Source organism: Scardinius erythrophthalmus, assembly GCF_964197995.2.
Source record: "Scardinius erythrophthalmus genome assembly, chromosome: 20".
In the NCBI taxonomy this organism is placed as follows: Eukaryota; Metazoa; Chordata; class Actinopteri; order Cypriniformes; family Leuciscidae; genus Scardinius; species Scardinius erythrophthalmus.
Genome location: NC_138240.1, coordinates 662,414 through 683,042, shown reverse-complemented (window position 1 = coordinate 683,042; position 20,629 = coordinate 662,414). Strand labels below are relative to the sequence as shown.

At 38.1% G+C, this 20,629-nt stretch overlaps 1 protein-coding gene across 2 annotated transcripts in view; it reads left to right on the top strand.

Moving 5' to 3' along the window:
- cep120 (centrosomal protein 120) overlaps nucleotides 1-20,298 on the top strand; it is a 45,571-nt gene extending 25,273 nt beyond the window's left edge. For both annotated transcript variants that reach the window (XM_081350016.1, XM_081350015.1), the window contains exons 12-20: nucleotides 3,949-4,042; nucleotides 4,271-4,402; nucleotides 5,119-5,208; nucleotides 7,158-7,250; nucleotides 7,362-7,523; nucleotides 11,209-11,331; nucleotides 11,450-11,548; nucleotides 15,607-15,752; nucleotides 19,580-20,298. In XM_081350016.1, coding sequence (XP_081206142.1) covers nucleotides 3,949-4,042; nucleotides 4,271-4,402; nucleotides 5,119-5,208; nucleotides 7,158-7,250; nucleotides 7,362-7,523; nucleotides 11,209-11,331; nucleotides 11,450-11,548; nucleotides 15,607-15,752; nucleotides 19,580-19,784 — 1,144 coding nt within the window. In that variant the 3' untranslated portion in view covers nucleotides 19,785-20,298. The remainder of the gene's footprint in view (nucleotides 1-3,948; nucleotides 4,043-4,270; nucleotides 4,403-5,118; nucleotides 5,209-7,157; nucleotides 7,251-7,361; nucleotides 7,524-11,208; nucleotides 11,332-11,449; nucleotides 11,549-15,606; nucleotides 15,753-19,579) is intronic.
- Nucleotides 20,299-20,629: the final 331 nt, after the last annotated feature.

Here is a 20,629-nt window from a genome sequence, read left to right as displayed (position 1 = left end):
TCACACGCTTACTCTCAGGCCCTGTCCTCAGACACACGCTTACTCTCAGGCCCTGTCCTCAGACACACGCTTACTCTCAGGCCCTGTCCTCAGACACACGCTTACTCTCGGGCCCTGTCCTCAGACACACGCTTACTCTCGGGCCCTGTCCTCAGACACACGCTTACTCTCGGGCCCTGTCCTCAGACACACGCTTACTCTCGGGCCCTGTCCTCAGACACACGCTTACTCTCGGGCCCTGTCCTCAGACACACGCTTACTCTCGGGCCCTGTCCTCAGACACACGCTTACTCTCAGGCCCTGTCCTCAGACACACGCTTACTCTCAGGCCCTGTCCTCAGACACACGCTTACTCTCAGGCCCTGTCCTCACACGCTTACTCTCGGGCCCTGTCCTCAGACACACGCTTACTCTCAGGCCCTGTCCTCAGACACACGCTTACTCTCAGGCCCTGTCCTCAGACGCACACTTACTCTCAGGCCCTGTCCTCAGACACACGCTTACTCTCAGGCCCTGTCCTCAGACACACGCTTACTCTCAGGCCCTGTCCTCAGACACACGCTTACTCTCAGGCCCTGTCCTCAGACACACGCTTACTCTCGGGCCCTGTCCTCAGACACACGCTTACTCTCGGGCCCTGTCCTCAGACACACGCTTACTCTCGGGCCCTGTCCTCACACGCTTACTCTCAGGCCCTGTCCTCAGTCACACGCTTACTCTCGGGCCCTGTCCTCAGTCACACGCTTACTCTCGGGCCCTGTCCTCAGTCACACGCTTACTCTCGGGCCCTGTCCTCAGACACACGCTTACTCTCAGGCCCTGTCCTTAGTCATACACTTTAACCTTAAAGGAGCTGTATGTAGGATTGTGGCCAAAACTGGTACTGCAATCACTTTAAAAATACTGTAGAGAGGTGTCTCCCCTCCCCCTCCCCCCTGACTCGAGGTTGCCAGATAAGCTGCAGGATTCAGCAGAAACGTAGGCTGCTTCAATGGTCATACAGGTCAACTTGCAGCATGTGTAACTTATAGGGTTGCCAACTTCAGAAAAGGAAAATACAGGACAATCGTGGTTATTTATAGGAAAATGAGGGACACTCAAAACTGTACATCATTTCAGTGTCTGCAGTTAAATATGTGTTTAAAAGGTTATCAGACATGAACACATTTGTATTGCTTTACCTATTTATGTATTTAATTCATACATAAAATACAAAAAGTCATACATAAAAAAAAAATCACATTACAAACAAACCATCATTCAAAATAGCAGCATTTATCTAAAATAGAAAGCTTTTTAACATTATATAGGCTTACAGTTTAAAAGTTTAGTAGATTATTTTTTTGGAAAAAAAAATTTAAAGAAAGTATTTGCCTACTTTTATTCAGCAAGGATGCATTACATTAATCAAAAGTGACAGTAAAGACATTTATAATGTTACAAAAGCTTTCTATTTACTTTCTAAGGCTTTTTTTTACATTATTAATAATCAGAAATGTTTTTTGAGCATATTATTCCTTCAGGTAGATTACATGTTTTCTTGCGTGGCTGGATGTTAGACTCATGAACAATAATCACGTTGTTTGCATTCGCCAGAATTGTTTTGCCGAAATCAAAACGTGGACAGTGAAAGGTTATTACCGTTAGCGCGAGACGAGTCCGGCTTGAAGCGGAAGCAACCAGACAGCAGAGGATTATGTTCGCAAATCAAACAATGATTTGTCTAAAAACAGTGATTAAAAAAAACTGTGATTGGATGATGATGACAGGTGTCGGTGATCATTCTCAGTGGTCAGCACTGCTGCTGTTGCTATTGTATCAGTCAGTGGTTAGATCAGCTTGTCAAAAAACGGGACATGGGAGGTCACGCACGGGACAAATATATTAGGCCCAAAATACGGGACGTCCCACCTAATTCGGGACAGTTGGCAACCCTAGTAACTTAGTCCACGATATACTGTACGTGAAGAACGAATGACGAATCTTTTTTTTTTTTCTGAGGTAAAGTTAGGCTTCTGTCTCTGTTGTTTTCCTCAGCGTCTCCGCATAATGACAGAGAAACGGGCTCCATAATGCATTGCTAATACGTCCATGTGAGCTAATGTTACGTTACTTTGCACGAACATGCATAACTTTGTTCGACTGTCATGAATATATGAAATGTCCATTGACATCCAGTACAAGTTAGCCAAGCATAGATGAATCTTACCTGTCCAGGAGGAAATTAGCAGCGTTGCGTCTGTGTTCAAATTCTTCTCCGTTTTCAGCCGTCTCCATCTTTCAAAAGCATCTCCAATACAAATTCTGTTTTTATTTCGAACTTTGTCACGACGAATTTCTGAATTATAACAAGGTCTTTTTGATTTAGTAACGTTAGACATGTTTATCCGACTAGAGTTAGGGTAGGTAAGAGCAGAGCTGGCAACCCGGATCCCGAAACACTACTGACTTCGTGATTGGTCGATAGGTGGAGGGAGGCGCATCAGGCCAAAACACAAGATGACAACATCAACATCAGTTGAGGGCTGCAAGTCCACTTTTTAAATGACAATATCCTAGCCATACTACTGTTGTCAGTGATATAAGTATTTGAAATGAACATGATTTCTTAATGTCTGGTGACACATCAGGGCCATTTTATGATTAATTGAAATAGATTTCTTACATACAGCTCCTTTAAAGGGTTAGTTCACCTAGTAATTACAAACCCTCATGTTGTTCCGACAGAATTTTCATGTTTGTGTGAACTAACCCTTTAATACAGGGTTCACCAATCTCGTTCCTGGAGGGCCGCTGTCCTGCAGAGTTTAGCTCCAACCCCAATTAAACACACCTGAACCAGCTAATCAAGGTCTCACTAGGCATACTGGAAACTTTCAAACAGGTGTGTTGGAGCTGGTTGGAGCTAAACTCTGCAGGACAGCGGCCCTCCAGGACCGAGATTGGTGAACCCTGCTTTAATAGTTGTAATTCATGAATGCTTTGAGTACAGAGCTAAGGTTGTTTGTACTTTATTCATGCAGATAAAGTTAAACATACTTGTATATCCACCTTTAGTGTATCAGTGTGCGATTAATAAGAGTTTACAGGACTATATTCAGTTGTTGGATCATGTCTCAGCTCAATCCCCGCAGCGCACAGGTCTCACCTCTAGATGGCGGCCTCCAAACACACAATGTGAAATCTCTAAGTGAGGGTGTGCTTCTCTTAAAGGGACGGTTCACCCAAAAATGCACATTCTGTCATCATTTCTTCTTTTTCACAGCACAAAAGACAACGTTTTGTAGAATGTTGGGAGCCAGAGAACATTAGACCCCGTTTCAGTGCATGGAGAAAAACACTGATGCATTCTACTGAGGATCTTCTTTTGTGTTTAGCAGAAAGAAAGTCATACAGATTTGGAGTGACATAAGGGCGAATCAATGATGACAGAATGATCGTTTTTGGGCGAACTATCTGTTTAATCCCTGTACTCAATAATGTTATCCCTTAAAACTCATCTTTGATCATCACAATAACATCACAATGACCAAAATGAAAAATATTTCATGGCTTAAAATATCTTGAATGTAACTCGACACCTTTGGCTCATTTAGTATGCGTGGTTCTATGAATATGCAAATGAGCCCCGCCTCCACTCACTCCCTCAGCTCAGAGATCCACTGGTTGACGATCACACGTTGATCTGATTGGTTACAAGGTAGTTTGTGACGTCAGAAACACCAGCGATTTCAAAGCGTGTTTTTGAGACTGTCTTTGGTTCACTGCAGTTTAAAGGAGGAAATACTCAGCAATGCTGTCGACTTATGAATTCACACATGCTTTGTCTTAAAGCAGATTAAAAACACCACATAGACACATAAACAACATTAAAAGCTGGATCTTGTTTTCGTCTGATCAGTGTTTAGAGGAAGTATTTCCAGGTTGACCTGAGCTCTGTGTCCGCAGGTCTGAGAAGTTGGCTGAACTCTGTTATGTGAGCGTTCTTGAAGATCTGGGTTTTGTGAAAGCTCAAGAAATCCTCGTCTCTGAATCCTCACAGGTGCTGTATCAGATCATGTTCACATTCACATTTATGCATTCGGCAGACGCTTTTATCCAAAGCGACTTGCATTTACATTCTTATCAGTTCTTGCTCACCTTGGGAATCGAACCTGTGACCTTGGCGTTGCAAGCACCAGCGCTCAACTGTTAGAGCTACAGTTTCTGGAGTGTCTGTGAATGTGAATGCGGCTTGAACAGGAGAATTATGGGTAATGTTTGTTTGCAGGCAGCAGTGGCTCCTCCTCAGGGTCAGGGTGGGTCAGAAACACTCACGCGACCCAGAGAAAACCTGGAGTACAAGGCAGCGCTGGAGCTGGAGATGTGGAAGGAGATGCAGGAAGACATGTTTGATAATCAGGTATCAGTCCATCAGTCTCTGGTTACACTCTAATGTTTAGTCGTTTACTGTTCAACGTAGCATCATTTATATGAGCTTGTGGTTCTGATATCAACACTAATGCCACAGGAGAAGCTTTTCAAAGACTTGTTGAAATAAAATATATGCAGACTTGCTGAATGCTGACGAGGGATGAGAAAGATTTATATAGTTGGCCTTTCTATTGCTAATAATACGCTATGATAAAAAATAATATTATACCGTTTATATAAACTCGGAATTGCAATAAAAAAGTTTGAATTGTGAGATATTCAAACTTCAAAAACGTGAATCTGTGAAACGCTGACGGTGTGCGCATGCGTATCACGTGATCAGTCTATAGATATGAGCGTTTGGATATATATGTGCGCAGGCGTGTGTCTTACTCTACAAATTGACCTCAACAAATTACTTGTCTGGCTTTAAAAATTTATAATACAGAATTTTTTAGTACTTTACTTTTACTTTACTACTTTGTAAACTTTTACTACTTTACTCTGTTTAACAGTAATTTTTTTAATAGATTTATGAAACATGATGGAAGCCAGTTTCTGCCATGAAATTAAAAAAGGTAATTCCTGTTCTTAAAAAATGAAAGTTCTGACCGTGTGTGTGTGTGTGTGTGTGTGTGTGTGTGTGTGTGTGTGTGTGTGTGTGTGTGTGTGTGTGTGTGTGTGTGTGCGTGTGCGTGTGTTCAGCTGAAGCAGAAGGAGTTGAGTCACATGCAGGCGCTGGCGGAGGAGTGGAGGAGAAGAGATCAGCAACGAGAGGCTCTCATCAAGAAGAAGGTCCACACACACACACACACACTGACTGCATAAAGGGTTAAATCACACGAGGAATGTTCAGGCTGTTTTGCTGCATGGCTCTGTTCCTCACAGTGGCGCATTAGTAGTTTGATCTGCTGTTATGATCCTCTGGTCACGGTCTGCTGTCGTTCAGACGTAGAAGAGCATGAAAGATCTCATCGTGATCTGATCATACAGAGTCCCACGGGATTGGGATTAGTGGTCGACTGATATTGATTTTTTGCGATCATGGTTGATAGAAATCGCTACTTAATTTAAAAATAGTAAAAACACATAAATAACAATTGCTGAAATTAAATAAATTTTTTATTTTACATAATATTTATTTAGATCTCACAGCTGGATTCACCAAGGTTTGTGGAATTAAATGTTTATTTTCAAAGACTTGTTTAAAATAATATACATGCACACTTGCTGAATGCTGACGATAGAAAGGCAAACATTTACATTTATGCATTTGGCAGATGCTTTTATCATTGCATTTCAGAGTACACATTTACATTCTTATCGGTTCCTATCAAACACTATAATTCTTTCTCTACTACTAATAATAGAAATGCAAACACTTTTTTTGTATACCGTTTACTTTAACCGTTGTGTCTAAAAATTTATTAGATTGATTTGTAAAACGTTATGAAAGCTTGTTTGCCATGAAATAAAAAAAGGAATTAAAAAAAATTAAACTTTTTAAAAATTAAAGTTCTGACTTTTTTTCTTTTCTTGCAATTGCAAGTTTATACCTCACAAATCTGGCAAGTGTGAATTGTGAGATATAAACTCAGAATTGTGAGAAAAAAGTCAGAATTGTGAGAAAAAAAGTCAGAATTGTGAGATATAAAGTCAGAATTGTGAGAAAAAAGTCAGAATTGTGAGATATAAAGTCAGAATTGTGAGATATAAAGTCAGAATTGTGAGAAAAAAGTCAGAATTGTGAGATATAAAGTCAGAATTGCGAGATATAAAGTCAGAATTGTGAGATATAAACTCAGAATTGTGAGAAAAAAGTCAGAATTGTGAGATATAAAGTCAGAATTGCGAGATATAAAGTCAGAATTGCGAGATATAAAGTCAGAATTGTGAGATATAAAGTCAGAATTGTGAGAAAAAAGTCAGAATTGTGAGATATAAAGTCAGAATTGCGAGATATAAAGTCAGAATTGTGAGATATAAACTCAGAATTGTGAGAAAAAAGTCAGAATTGTGAGATATAAAGTCAGAATTGCGAGATATAAAGTCAGAATTGTGAGATATAAACTCAGAATTGCGAGGAAAAAAGTCAGAATTGCGAGGAAAAAAAGTCAGAATTGTGAGAAAAAAGTCAGAATTGTGAGATATAAAGTCAGAATTGTGAGATATAAAGTCAGAATTGTGAGATATAAAGTCAGAATTGTGAGATATAAAGTCAGAATTGTGAGATATAAAGTCAGAATTGTCAGAAAAAAGTCAGAATTGTGAGATATAAAGTCAGAATTGCGAGATATAAAGTCAGAATTGTGAGATATAAACTCAGAATTGCGAGGAAAAAAGTCAGAATTGCGAGGAAAAAAAGTCAGAATTGTGAGAAAAAAAGTCAGAATTGTGAGTTATAAAGTCGAAAGTCAGAAGTGTGAGATATAAACTCAGAATTGCAAGAGAAAAAAACTGCAATTCCCTTTTTAATTGTATTTCTTCATGGTGGAAAGAAGCTTCCATAAATCAGAGGCAGTAAACGAACAAGGATGGAGAATGCGTTCTCAGTGCTGTCAAAATAAAAGTCCTGCTTTTGATGCCGATAATTACAAAAATGCTAAATATCGGCTTTGCTGATTTATCTTCCGACCACTAACTGGAAGAACATGACGGAGAGCAAATGATGACCTGAATGAAATGATCTGTGGGAATCTGTAGCCATCTCGTGTCACTGAGGTTTATGAGCTGTTGTTTCCTAGGAAGTGGAGTACAGTCTTCTGGAGGAACAGCTACAGAGAACACTGTCTGATCTGGAGAAGAGAGAGCGAGCGCTGGCTCACGCTGAGGCCGAGGTGAGGCGCGCTGTCCCGCTAAACGCTAGCCTGCGAGCTTCAGTGTCCTGCTAAACGCTAGCCTGCGAGCTTCAGATGAACTGGTGTCTGACTGTGGTTGTGCTGGTTTAGACACAGAGACTCCAGCGCGAGATGCGATCTGAACACGAGCGCAGCATGCGAGAGCTTCAGGACAGCAGCCGGCGTCTGCGAGAGGACTGTGACCACCAGGTGGAGCTGGAGAGGTCAAAGGTCAGGCAGCTCGAGGATCAGCTGACCCGGCAGCGACAGCAGGTAAACGCAGCAAACACACCAGACACGACCTGTGAGATGATCTCTGCCCTTCTGGAAGCGTGAGCTGGGAGGGGCCTGGTGACCCCTGGGGTCGTGAGGTCAAGAGGTCACGCCTGCTGGATCACTGACTGATGTCAACACTCGCTAATCCACCCGTTCTTAAGTGAAGTGGTTTACTGGTAATCTAGTGATATAGAGGTGTGATCCTGAACTTTACATGTCGGATCGGCGTTTGTCTTGTGATATCTGAGAAGGGACGTGTTGTAAATGTAAACGTAACATTTAGTCCTTTATCTTTTAGCTTTATCCAAAGCGACTTACCAATGAGGAATAGAAGGAAAGAAGTGCTCAAAATACAGTTTCAGACATTGCTTAGCGTAGCAATGTCTGAAAAAAAAGGAAATATTTTTATGCGGTTACCCATAACTGACTGTGTTTACAATAATGTGTATCTGCATGTGTGGCGGGAAGAAAATCAGGATCAGAATCGCTGAACACAGACTCGTGATTTTCTCCTCATCTGAGAGTCTCTGGGTGATATTGTGCTGGTCATGTGACTCATTGTTCTGGTCATGTGACTGTATAACAGTAGTACCATGTTCACCATGATGATTTTGAGTTGCTTGAAATATGATTGGAGTCGCTTCAAAAAAGGAAAATACAGTTCAGTGCAACATGCGTCATATCGGCTACATGAGATTATTATGAGAACATTATAATTGTGTGTTTGAAACATGGATTTTAATGGTGAGACTTTGTTTTTGTAATCAGGCTCTCAAAAATAATATAAGGATTTGGATTTATCAGCCAATATATCGGTTATCGGCTTTCAAATATAAAGAATTATGGGTATCGGACAAATTTTTCATATCGGTGCATCCCTAATAATATATGAACGTTTCTGTGTCGGCGTTTCTTGAAACATCGCAGAGTCTGGATGTCATGTGGTTTTGAAGACGCACTTTCATAAGTTGCCATAAGGGTGGAAAATATTGGAGGCTTGAGGCGGAAAAGTGGCACAAAATGCTCCTGTACAATTACAACTAAATCTATCCTGACTTCACGATCAAAATCAAATGTGAAAATGGCAGCGTCACATCATACATGGATCTGCTCATGTCGCATTATCATGTTTTGCAGCGTTTTTATTGAATTATGTGTTTTTTTCTCTATTGTCTTTTCTTTCTTTTTTTTAAAGACGCACTTTAATTTAAAGTTTTGGATCGGATTTGGATTTTTAAAAGAAGTCTCTTCTGCTCACCAAGGCTGCATTTATTTGATTAAAATACAAAAAAAAAACTAATATTGTTAAATATTATGACAGCTTAAAATAACTGTTTTCTATTTTAAAATGTAATCTATTCCTGTGATCAGAAATCATTCTAATATGCAGATTTGATGCTCAAAAACGTTCTATTTATCAACTAATCCTGAAGTAAAAATGTAAATAACTGTTTTGAACACTGATAATAATCATAAATGTGTCTTGATCATCAAATCATCATATTAGAGTGATTTCTGAAGGATCATGTGACACTGAAGACTGGAGTAATGATGCTGAAAGTTCAGCTTTGATCATAGGAATATTATTTTAAAGTGTCATAATATTTAACAATATATATATATATTTTTTTTAAATAAATGCAGCCTTGGTGAGCAGAAAAGACTTCTTTTAAAAACATTAAAAATCTTTCCGATCCAAAACTTTTGACTGGCAGTGTGTGTGTGTGTGTGTGTGTGTGTGTGTGTGTGTGTGTGTGTGTGTGTGTGTGTGTGTGTGTGTGTGTGTGTGAGATAATAGTGAATGTTTGTTATTGGCATCTTTCTGCGTGTCAGACGTGTAGAATGTTCCCAGGAGTTCTCGTTATCACTGATGTAATTAATCACCAGACCAAAGCTGAGTTTTCTGTGGTGAGATCCAGCGTCTGTTTCCTATTGAGGGTGAAGTAGAACATCTCGCGTCTCCGGCTCTCGGACAGCCCACTGCTGAAATACTTCAGCCTGCCGTCTCATTTCTTCCCAGAAAACATCTGGCCCGCCACAGCGCTAACAAATCAAGCAAAGTAGGTTTCTGACATGCGAAAGAGAAGATGAGAGCGCTCCGGCGTATATATCGCCTTCCCTCTGGTGTCAGGAGCGTGTAAACATACATTTGTCCCGCGTCGACACACACTAACCGGTTTATCCAGGCAGAATCCTCCTCTTTCTGGACACGATCTCCTCGTTTGCGAACACCAAACATGGAGTGTCAGATCTGGCAGCGTCTGCTTCCTGTCAGAGAGGAGCGGGAATGGAGAGCGCTTGTAAGGTTTTAGTTGGACTGGACGCTGTCTAACACTCCTGAAGTGTTTCAGCGGTAGCCGCTCGCGAGCTGATGGATGCGCTGCTCGACGGAGACGTGCTACACACACACACACACACACACACTGCGGCCCTCAGCGCTTCTCTCAGTTTAGACGGTGTTGCTTCACCTCAGAGCTGAATGTGAGAAGTGCGGCTGTGAATCATGTCTGAGTATTTCATCAGATTTAACGACTGAACCGTTTAAAGCTCCTGTATTATATTTAATACACACATTTCTAAGGTCTCTCAGTGATCGATCGTTTACACTCTTTTATCCAGTATTTGTCTTTTAGTGTAATTGTACAAACATCCCTCAGCTCGAGCTTCACGAGTCTGTGTGTCAGATCTGACCTGATTTAATCAAGTAAACGCAAGAATAACTTTGATATTGTTAGTGATGTTTTAACTCAATTTTTTAGTACAACTTAAATGAAGTATTTTTTATTATACATCTATATTTTTTAGATTAAATTAAATACTTATACATAAATGTTATACATGTATAATAAAGAATAATACATTCAAGTTATACTAAAAATACTTAAAAAATTGTACATTTGTACATGTACACAATTGCCTCATTTAGTATGTGCGGTTCTATGAATATGCAAATGAGCCCCGCCTCCACTCACTCACTCAGCTCAGAGATCCACTGGTTGACGATCACACGTTGATCTGATTGGTTACAAGGTAGTTTGTGACGTCAGAAACACCAGCGATTTCAAAGCGTGTTTTTGAGACTGTCTTTGGTTCACTGCAGTTTTAAGGAGGAAATACTCAGCAATGCTGTCGACTTATGAATTTACACATAGTTTATCTTAAAGCAGATTAAACACACCACATAGACACATAAACAACATTAAAAGCTGGATTTACACCACAGGGGGACTTTAAAAGAACAGAGCTTTGATCATCAAGCATTTAAATATCTTACGAAGACATATTATTGGCAGATATTGATATTTTATATGCATTTTATGCAAGTATCTGCTATGCTGTTATAAAGATCTCAATGATTTTCATTACAAGCCATTAGAATATATATATTTAAATATCAGCATCTGCACCACATTGCATATTTTTGCATATTATTCCTCTGAACATAACGGAGATGTTTTTTCCTCCATATCTCACTATATCAAACAATATGAGCCATAAAAGCCTGTCTTGAAGTATTAAATATGATACACATTTTTTTTTTATTAATTTGTTTATTAATGTTAAGAAATAGATGTTTTTGGACTATATGTCCAGCTTTACAGGGTTAACTTGGGTGAGAATTTTTTGCACTTTTTTCCCATTTGTCTTTTGCTCAATGATCATGTTGTTTCCACTCTTAAAGATGCAAGAGTCTGAGAACAAACACAAGCATCTGGAGAAGGAGTTCCAGCAGTTCCGGGATCAGCAGAGCGTTCGGCCCGAGGTCCGTTTGCAGTCCGAGATCAACCTGTTGACCCTCGAGAAGGTCAGAGACGCCACACTGATACACACACACACACACACACACACACTGATCAACACACCACATATGTGTATATACAAAGGCTGTTTTGGGAACCTACTCGTACATCTTTGTTATTAAGGTGGAACTGGAGAGGAAACTGGAATCGGCAACTAAATCTAAACTCCACTATAAGCAGCAGTGGGGGCGAGCCCTGAAGGAGCTGGCCAGATTTAAACAGGTAACACACCTGGACACACATTGATGATGATGATGATGATGATGATGATGATGATGATGATGATGATGGTACTGTTACTCTAGTAGTTTTGGCACGGGTGTAATTAATACATGAATGCTATCAGACGTACTAGTTTTAAACTCAGACGGGATCAGATTATTCTGTGCATAATTAAGAAAAAACTAATTAAACTGGGCCAATCTCATGACAATATCTCACACCAAAAATACGTATTTTGCATAAAGAAAATTACTATTACTACTGTGATATTATTTTCATGACAAAAGACGTTTACTTCTGATTCTCATGACTGTAATGCGTCTGGATGATTTTACTTTGTAACTGGTTTGTGATTCTCACAATTGTATTTTTTTGTATTCAAGTTATACTAAAAATACTTAAAAAATATTATAAATGTATAATAAAAAATACTGTATTCAAGTTATATTAAAAATACTTAAAAAATATTATAAATGTATAATAAAAAATACTGTATTCAAGTTATACTAAAATACTTAAAAATGTATTTTTAATTTTAATTTTTAAATTTAATTTTACTATTCGAGTTATTCTAAAAATACTTACAAATAATTTTACAAATATTATAAATATATAAACACTTTTAAATGTATTTTTAGTACAACTTGAATGTAGTTTTTTTTATGTAAAGTATTCAAGTTATACTAAAAATACTTTAAAAATATTTTTAAAAATACAAATATATGCAAACATTTTTACTGTATTCAGGTTATACTAAAATACTTAAAAATATGTTTTAAATATTATAAATATGCTTTTTTTACTATGCAGGTTATTCTAAAAATATTTAAAAAATAATAAATTTATAAAATACTACATTAAAGTTGTACTAAAAATACTTAAAAATAATTTTACAAATATTATAAATACATAATATAAACACTTTTAAAGTATTCAAGTTATACTAAAATACTTATAATTATTTTTAAAATATTATAAATATATTATTTATTTACTACATTCAGGTAATACTTAAATATGTAAGTATATAAAAAATATATATATATATATTCATTTTTTTACTGTATTCAAGTTATGCTAAAATTTATATTATATTTTTAAATATAAATGTATTTTAAATCTTATAAAATAAAATAAATATTTAAATCAATATAAACCCAGTACAGCAAAGAGTGTAATAGTACATTCATTCTTTAGCATTTAAATATATGTTTTTCCCATTAATGAGACAGTCGTGAGAATCTGGTGTAAATGTGCTTCGGTCTCATGAAAATCACGTCACATTGTAAAAAATCTTAATGGCTCTAAAAATAGCCGTGCGTTTGAGCTCTGGATCCAGTCAGCCTGCAGGGTCTCGACTGCGCTCAGAAGAATAATGGACCGGTTTACTGCTCTAAACCAGACGTGAACGCCAGTTCTCATGGAAAAAAACCATGGAGAAACTGTGAGCTGTCACGAGCCGCAGTGAAACATCACCAGTGAACCCAGTCCGGGACCAGTACAGTGTAAACAGAAGCGTTATCAGCCTGCTAATAACTGTTACAGACACACACCAGCTGGAGCGTCTGAGCCGCGCTTTCCCTCCGCTTTCTTCTCAAGTGCCAGATATATATAAAGAAAACATCTGATGATTCATGGCGCTCAGAGGCCTCCATAACCTAATATGATATTCAACTATAAATCAGGCCTGTATTATGTTCAACATTAAACATCTGAATATCAAGTTGGCTTGTTGGAAGATCGATGAGTGAGTTTAAGTGCGTCGTTTTTCACTTAAATAATTCTCATGTAACTTAGTAGTAGAAACACTACATGTACACTAACAGTCAAAAGAGTTTTAATGTGTCTGAAAGAGTCTCTTCTGCTCACCAAAGCTGCATTTATTTGATTAAAAATACAGTAAAACAGTGAAATATTATTATAATGTAAATCATCTGTTTTCTATGTGAATATACAGTAAAGTGTAATTTATTCCTGTGATCAAAGCTGAATGTTCAGCATCATTACTCCAGTCTTCAGTGTCACATGATCCTTCAGAAATCACTCTGATATGATGATCTGATGCTCAAGAAACGTTTATGATTATTATCAGTGTTGAAAACAGTTTTTACATTTTTATTTCAAGATTATTTGATGAATAGAAAGTTCAAAAGAACAGCATTTACGTTAAATCGAAAGCTTTTGTAACATCAAACACTACAGTTCATAAATTTGGGGTCAGTAAGAATTTTTATTTTATTTTTTGGGGGAAAGAAATAAAGAAATCAAGGATGAATTAAATTGAATCTTTTGTAACATAAATTTCTTTACTGTAGATTTTGATCAAATACAAATAAATGCTGTTTTTTTTTTGTACTTTCTATTCATAAAATGATCCTGAATTTTTTTTTTATTTTTTATTTTTTTTTTACACTGTGTTCAACACTGATAATAATCATAAATGTTTCTTGATCATCAGATCATCATATTAGAGTGATTTCTGAAGGATCATGTGACACTGAAGACTGGAGTAATGATGCTGAACATTCAGCTTTGATCACAGGAATAAATTACACTTTACTGTATATTCACATAGAGAACAGATGATTTAAAATTATTATTATTTTTATTTTTGTATTTTTAATCCAGTAAACGCAGCCTTGGTGAGCGGAAGAGACTTCTTTAAAAGTCTTCCCGACCCCAAACGTTTGACTGGTAGTGTGTGTTGCAGATCTTTGAGACGACAGAGAGCACGTGTGTTCAAGAGTGTCCAGATCTGTTTCTGGGGAAATGTCCCGAATGTTCCCCGTCAGGACGAGTCTCTGCAGAAAACTGTTCTTGAGTCGCGTCGAGCATCGAGACGGGTCATTCGCTGGTCACGCGTGTGTTTACACAAGCCATCCTCAGCCTTTATCACACACACACACACACACACACACACACACCTCGATGAGAACTCTGGGAACGCTTCACGGGTAGCGAAGGAGACTCAGATCTTCAGGATAGTTTTGGCTGTAAGTCAAGGCCACATCTGAGTGTGTGTTTTCACTTCTCGCTGCCGCGGATGTTTTACTGTGTTGTAACGCATCAGGAAAACTGCAGATTGAATGGGATTACCTCAAACACATCATCAGTAGAATCAAGAGTTTTCACAGACGCTTTATATTGATGCGCTGCTGGAAAACTGTTCAACCTACAGATTTCACGTTTCCCATTAAAACGGGAGATTAAAACCATTGATTGAAAAAAAAAAAAAAAGTCCTATCAAAATACTCAATTATTTTAGGAATTAAGGCCCATTCACACCAAGAATGATAAATACAGTCATGTAAGTTCTGTCATGAAACTCTAGATGGCGCTGGCCGATCGGGCCTCAACTCAACCCATTCTAGTTCTAAGAACTCCAATTTATTCCTTCTTCAGAGTCGGTCTAAAGGGGCTTTCGCACCGGAGAGTTCCAGGAACTCAGTTCAGAGAGTGTGAGCGCTGTGTGTTCTGGCGTTCTCAGCGCCGTCAAAATAAAAGTCTCAACAACACGCGTGGCTTTCGTCACTTCAGAGTTCCTACCGGCAGTGCGAACGCAACCAGGAAAATGTTCCTAGGGGAACCATTAGTTCTCGGGGAACCATCCTGGAGGCTAGATCCCAGAACTACCCGGTGTGAAAGCTGATAGGGCACAGCTGATTGGTTCCTGCTGTATCAGTAGCCAATGAGCTCAACCTTCAGTCACTGGCAAGCCTTCAGAGACCCTCCTCTTCCCCAGCTCCACCTGTGTAGATCTGCTATGGCTAATTCATCTACGCTATATAAAGCAGTCCCGGACTTGCTCTGCAGCAGCAATAACACCATATATGATATCGTTCTGTTTATTATCATAAGCGCTGGAGTTTAAACGCTGATTGGCTGTCAGTGTTTTTATCCTTCATCTGCTGGAAGAAGTGTTTCCAGTTCTGTTATTTCTGAGTCGTTATCGTGCCGTTGTTGACTATTCTTTTATATTTTTAAAACTGTATCTCAATATGAATGTGTGTGATAAGATGGTGTTGGTTGTGCTGATAGTTGTGTGTGTGTGTGTTCAGCGCGAGCAGGAGAACGCCATGACACGCTTGAAGAAGCAGCAGCAGGAGCTGGAGCACATGAGGCTTCGATACCTGGCGTCTGAAGAGAAGGAGGCCGTCACGAGCGAGAAGCACGAGCTGCAGGACATACGCAACCAGCTCAACAGGTCAAACACATCACAAATACCAGGAATAACTTACACTTTACTAGATTCACATACAAAACAGCTGTTTTACATTGGAATAATATTTCACAATATTACCGTTTTTTTTTTCTTGAATAAATGCAGTCTTGGTGAGCAGAAGAGCTTTCTTTTAAAAGCATTAAATATCTTACCGATCAGAAACGCTTCTGGAACAAGAACAAATGTGGGCGGGGCTTGATTAAGTCTGTGGGGAATTGATTGGATGATTGTGGTTTGCTATTGGTGGATTTCATGTGAGTGACAGGTTATAGCCCCGCCCACATCATCAGAGAAGAGAAGAGATTTAATAGCAGTTTCACATGGAAATACTTCACAATACATCAATTCTGTGTCAAATGACTTTAAAGGGATAGTTCACCCAAAAATGAATATTATCCCATGATTTACTCTCCCTCAAGTCATCATAGGTGTATATGACATTCTTCTGTCAGACAAACACAATCTGAGTTATATTTATATATTTTTATATATATATATATATATATATATATATATATATATATAAAGTATTTTAGTCGATAAAGTTTTAAATATGGATATTTTTCTTACACAAACGCTTCGCTTCTCTTCAGAAGGCCTTTATTAACCTCCTGGAGCCTGTGGAGCACTTTATCATGGACAGATGCACTTTTATCATGGACAGATGCACTTTTATGATGGACAGATGCACTTTTATCATGGACAGATGCACTTTTATCATGGACAGATGCACTTTTATCATGGACAGATGCACTTTTATCATGGACAGATGCACTTTTATGATGGATAGATGCACTTTTATCATGGACAGATGCACTTTTATGATGGACAGATGCACTTTTATCATGGACAGATGCACTTTTATCATGGACAGATGCACTTTTATCATGGACAGATGCACTTTAATGATGGATAGATGCACTTTTATCATGGACAGATGCACTTTTATCATGGACAGATGCACTTTAATGATGGACAGATGCACTTTTATCGTGGACAGATGCACTTTAATGATGGATAGATGCACTTTTATGATGGACAGATGCACTTTTATCATGGACAGATGCACTTTTATCATGGACAGATGCACTTTAATGATGGATAGATGCACTTTTATCATGGACAGATGCACTTTTATCATGGACAGATGCACTTTTATCATGGACAGATGCACTTTTATCGTGGACAGATGCACTTTTATCATGGACAGATGCACTTTAATGATGGATAGATGCACTTTTATCATGGACAGATGCACTTTTATCATGGACAGATGCACTTTAATGATGGACAGATGCACTTTTATCGTGGACAGATGCACTTTAATGATGGATAGATGCACTTTTATGATGGACAGATGCACTTTTATCATGGACAGATGCACTTTTATCATGGACAGATGCACTTTAATGATGGATAGATGCACTTTTATCATGGACAGATGCACTTTTATCATGGACAGATGCACTTTAATGATGGACAGATGCACTTTTATCGTGGACAGATGCACTTTAATGATGGATAGATGCACTTTTATGATGGACAGATGCACTTTTATCATGGACAGATGCACTTTTATCATGGACAGATGCACTTTAATGATGGATAGATGCACTTTAATGATGGATAGATGCACTTTTATGATGGACAGATGCACTTTTATCATGGATAGATGCACTTTTATGATGGACAGATGCACTTTTATCATGGATAGATGCACTTTTATGACGGACAGATGCACTTTTATGATGGACAGATGCACTTTTATCATGGACAGATGCACTTTAATGATGGATAGATGCACTTTTATCATGGACAGATGCACTTTTATCATGGACAGATGCACTTTTATCATGGATAGATGCACTTTAATGATGGATAGATGCACTTTAATGATGGATAGATGCACTTTTATGATGATAGATGCACTTTTATGATGGATAGATGCACTTTTATGATGGACAGATGCACTTTAATGATGGATAGATGCACTTTATGATGGACAGATGCACTTTTATCATAGATAGATGCACTTTTATGATGGATAGATGCACTTTTATCATAGATAGATGCACTTTTATGATGGATAGATGCACTTTTATGATGGACAGATGCACTTTTATGATGGATAGATGCACTTTTATCATAGATAGATGCACTTTTATGATGGATAGATGCACTTTTATCATGGATAGATGCACTTTTATGATGGATAGATGCACTTTTATGATGGACAGATGCACTTTTATCATAGATAGATGCACTTTTATCATGGATAGATGCACTTTTATGATGGATAGATGCACTTTTATCATAGATAGATGCACTTTTATGATGGATAGATGCACTTTTATCATGGATAGATGCACTTTTATGATGGATAGATGCACTTTTATGATGGATAGATGCACTTTTATCATAGATAGATGCACTTTTATGATGGATAGATGCACTTTTATGATGGATGCACTTTTATGATGGATAGATGCACTTTTATCATGGACAGATGCACTTTTATCATGGATAGATGCACTTTTATGATGGATAGATGCACTTTTATCATGGACAGATGCACTTTTATCATGGATAGATGCACTTTTATGATGGATAGATGCACTTTTATGATGGATAGATGCACTTTTATCATGGACAGATGCACTTTTATCATGGATAGATGAACTTTTATGATGGATAAATGCACTTTTATGATGGATAAATGCACTTTTATGATGGATAGATGCACTTTTATGATGGATAGATGCACTTTTATCATGGATAGATGCACTTTTATGATGGATAGATGCACTTTTATCATGGACAGATGCACTTTTATGATGGACAGATGCACTATTATGATGGATAGATGCACTTTTATCATGGATAGATGCACTTTTATGATGGACAGATGCACTTTTATGATGGATAGATGCACTTTTATCATGGATAGATGCACTTTTATGATGGATAGATGCACTTTTATGATGGATAGATGCACTTTTATCATGGACAGATGCACTTTTATCATGGATAGATGAACTTTTATGATGGATAAATGCACTTTTATGATGGATAAATGCACTTTTATGATGGATAGATGCACTTTTATGATGGATAGATGCACTTTTATCATGGATAGATGCACTTTTATGATGGACAGATGCACTTTTATCATGGACAGATGCACTTTTATGATGGACAGATGCACTTTTATGATGGATAGATGCACTTTTATCATGGATAGATGCACTTTTATGATGGACAGATGCACTTTTATGATGGACAGATGCACTTTTATGATGGACAGATGCACTTTTATGATGGATAGATGCACTTTTATCATGGATAGATGCACTTTTATGATGGACAGATGCACTTTTATGATGGACAGATGCACTTTTATGATGGATAGATGCACTTTTATCATGGATAGATGCACTTTTATGATGGACAGATGCACTTTTATGGACTTCAAAACAGAAAGTCATTCACTGCCATTATAAAGCTTGGAAGAGACAGGACATTTTTTTATATAACTCTGATTGTGTTTGTCTGACAGAAGAATGTCATATACACCTAGGATGACTTGAGGGAGAGTAAATCATGCGCTGATTTTCCTTTTTAGGTGAACTATCCCTTTCATAGCGGTGAGAGATCGATATATCAGCCAGCTTGATTAATCGTGTAATTTGGTCAATTTAGATCTTTTTGTTGTCAATGAATAATAATTGTTTTGTCTTCATCAATGTCTGTGCCCGTCTCAATAGCTGCCGTTAAACTGTGTTATTGACACGAGTCTGTGTTATTGATAGGCTGAAGCAGCAGGAGGAGGCGGCGCGCGTGTGTGTGAGCGAGAGCGCAGACGAGCGTGTGTGTGTGAGCGTGGACGAGCACGTGACGCGTCTGCTGGAGGAGAGAGACACACTCCTGCGCACCGGCGTCTACACACACGACGACCGCATCATCTCTGAGCTCGACCGGCAGATCCAGCAGGCCATGAGCGGCAGGAGCACGTGACACACACATTACTGTCATTAATAAACTATATTCATCAGGCAAGACTGTTAGAGGACATGTTGAGTTTGTTTGCTCATGCTATTTCACTTCATTCTTATAACATTTCATGATGTTTTGCACAGATTTAATCAAAATGTGTGATTTAATGTTCAGCAGGTGGCGCTGTTTCTTAACAAATCACTGCAGGTTTATCAACACTTCAGACCTTCATCAGGGTTTATATGAGACTTTATTTATAGTTTGTGTGTTTTGTAGATGTGTGAATCTCGGATGAAATAAATATTTTCTGGTCTTTTTTCCTATTCTGTCGTCTTGACTTTCTTTTTGCTGTGCTGATCGAGCCTAACGTCCACACGCTGGAAAAAAGAGTTGAGAACTTTACTCAGTCTGGCTTTTACTCTAAAGGAAAGAGTTTTCATGTGAAAACTGAGAGTATTTTCTCTGGCTCAAAGTACCGGGCCAATAAAGTGAATTGATGACTCAATAAATTCTAGTGTCGGTCAGTATGTTTTGTAAAATCTCTGTTTGTGTGATTCTTTTATCATTGATAACATTCAGAAACATTTCTCTGAAGATTGCTGCAAACCGTTTTATGTTCATAAGGTTTAATGTTTTACAAATGCTATTGATTTCTAAACTAGTTTGGATTAAAAACGTTCTGTTTGAAACGTGGTCCAAAAAAATAAACAGACAGTAAATAATTGAAAGCAAGCAACATTTATTTTGAAGAGATTTAAAATGAAAGAAACAAACTATTTGTTGATTCATCAATCTAATCAATGAGCCATAAATGTTGTGTAGATGAATGTGTTTGTGTTAAACCACCGAACATCTCTGTTCATTTC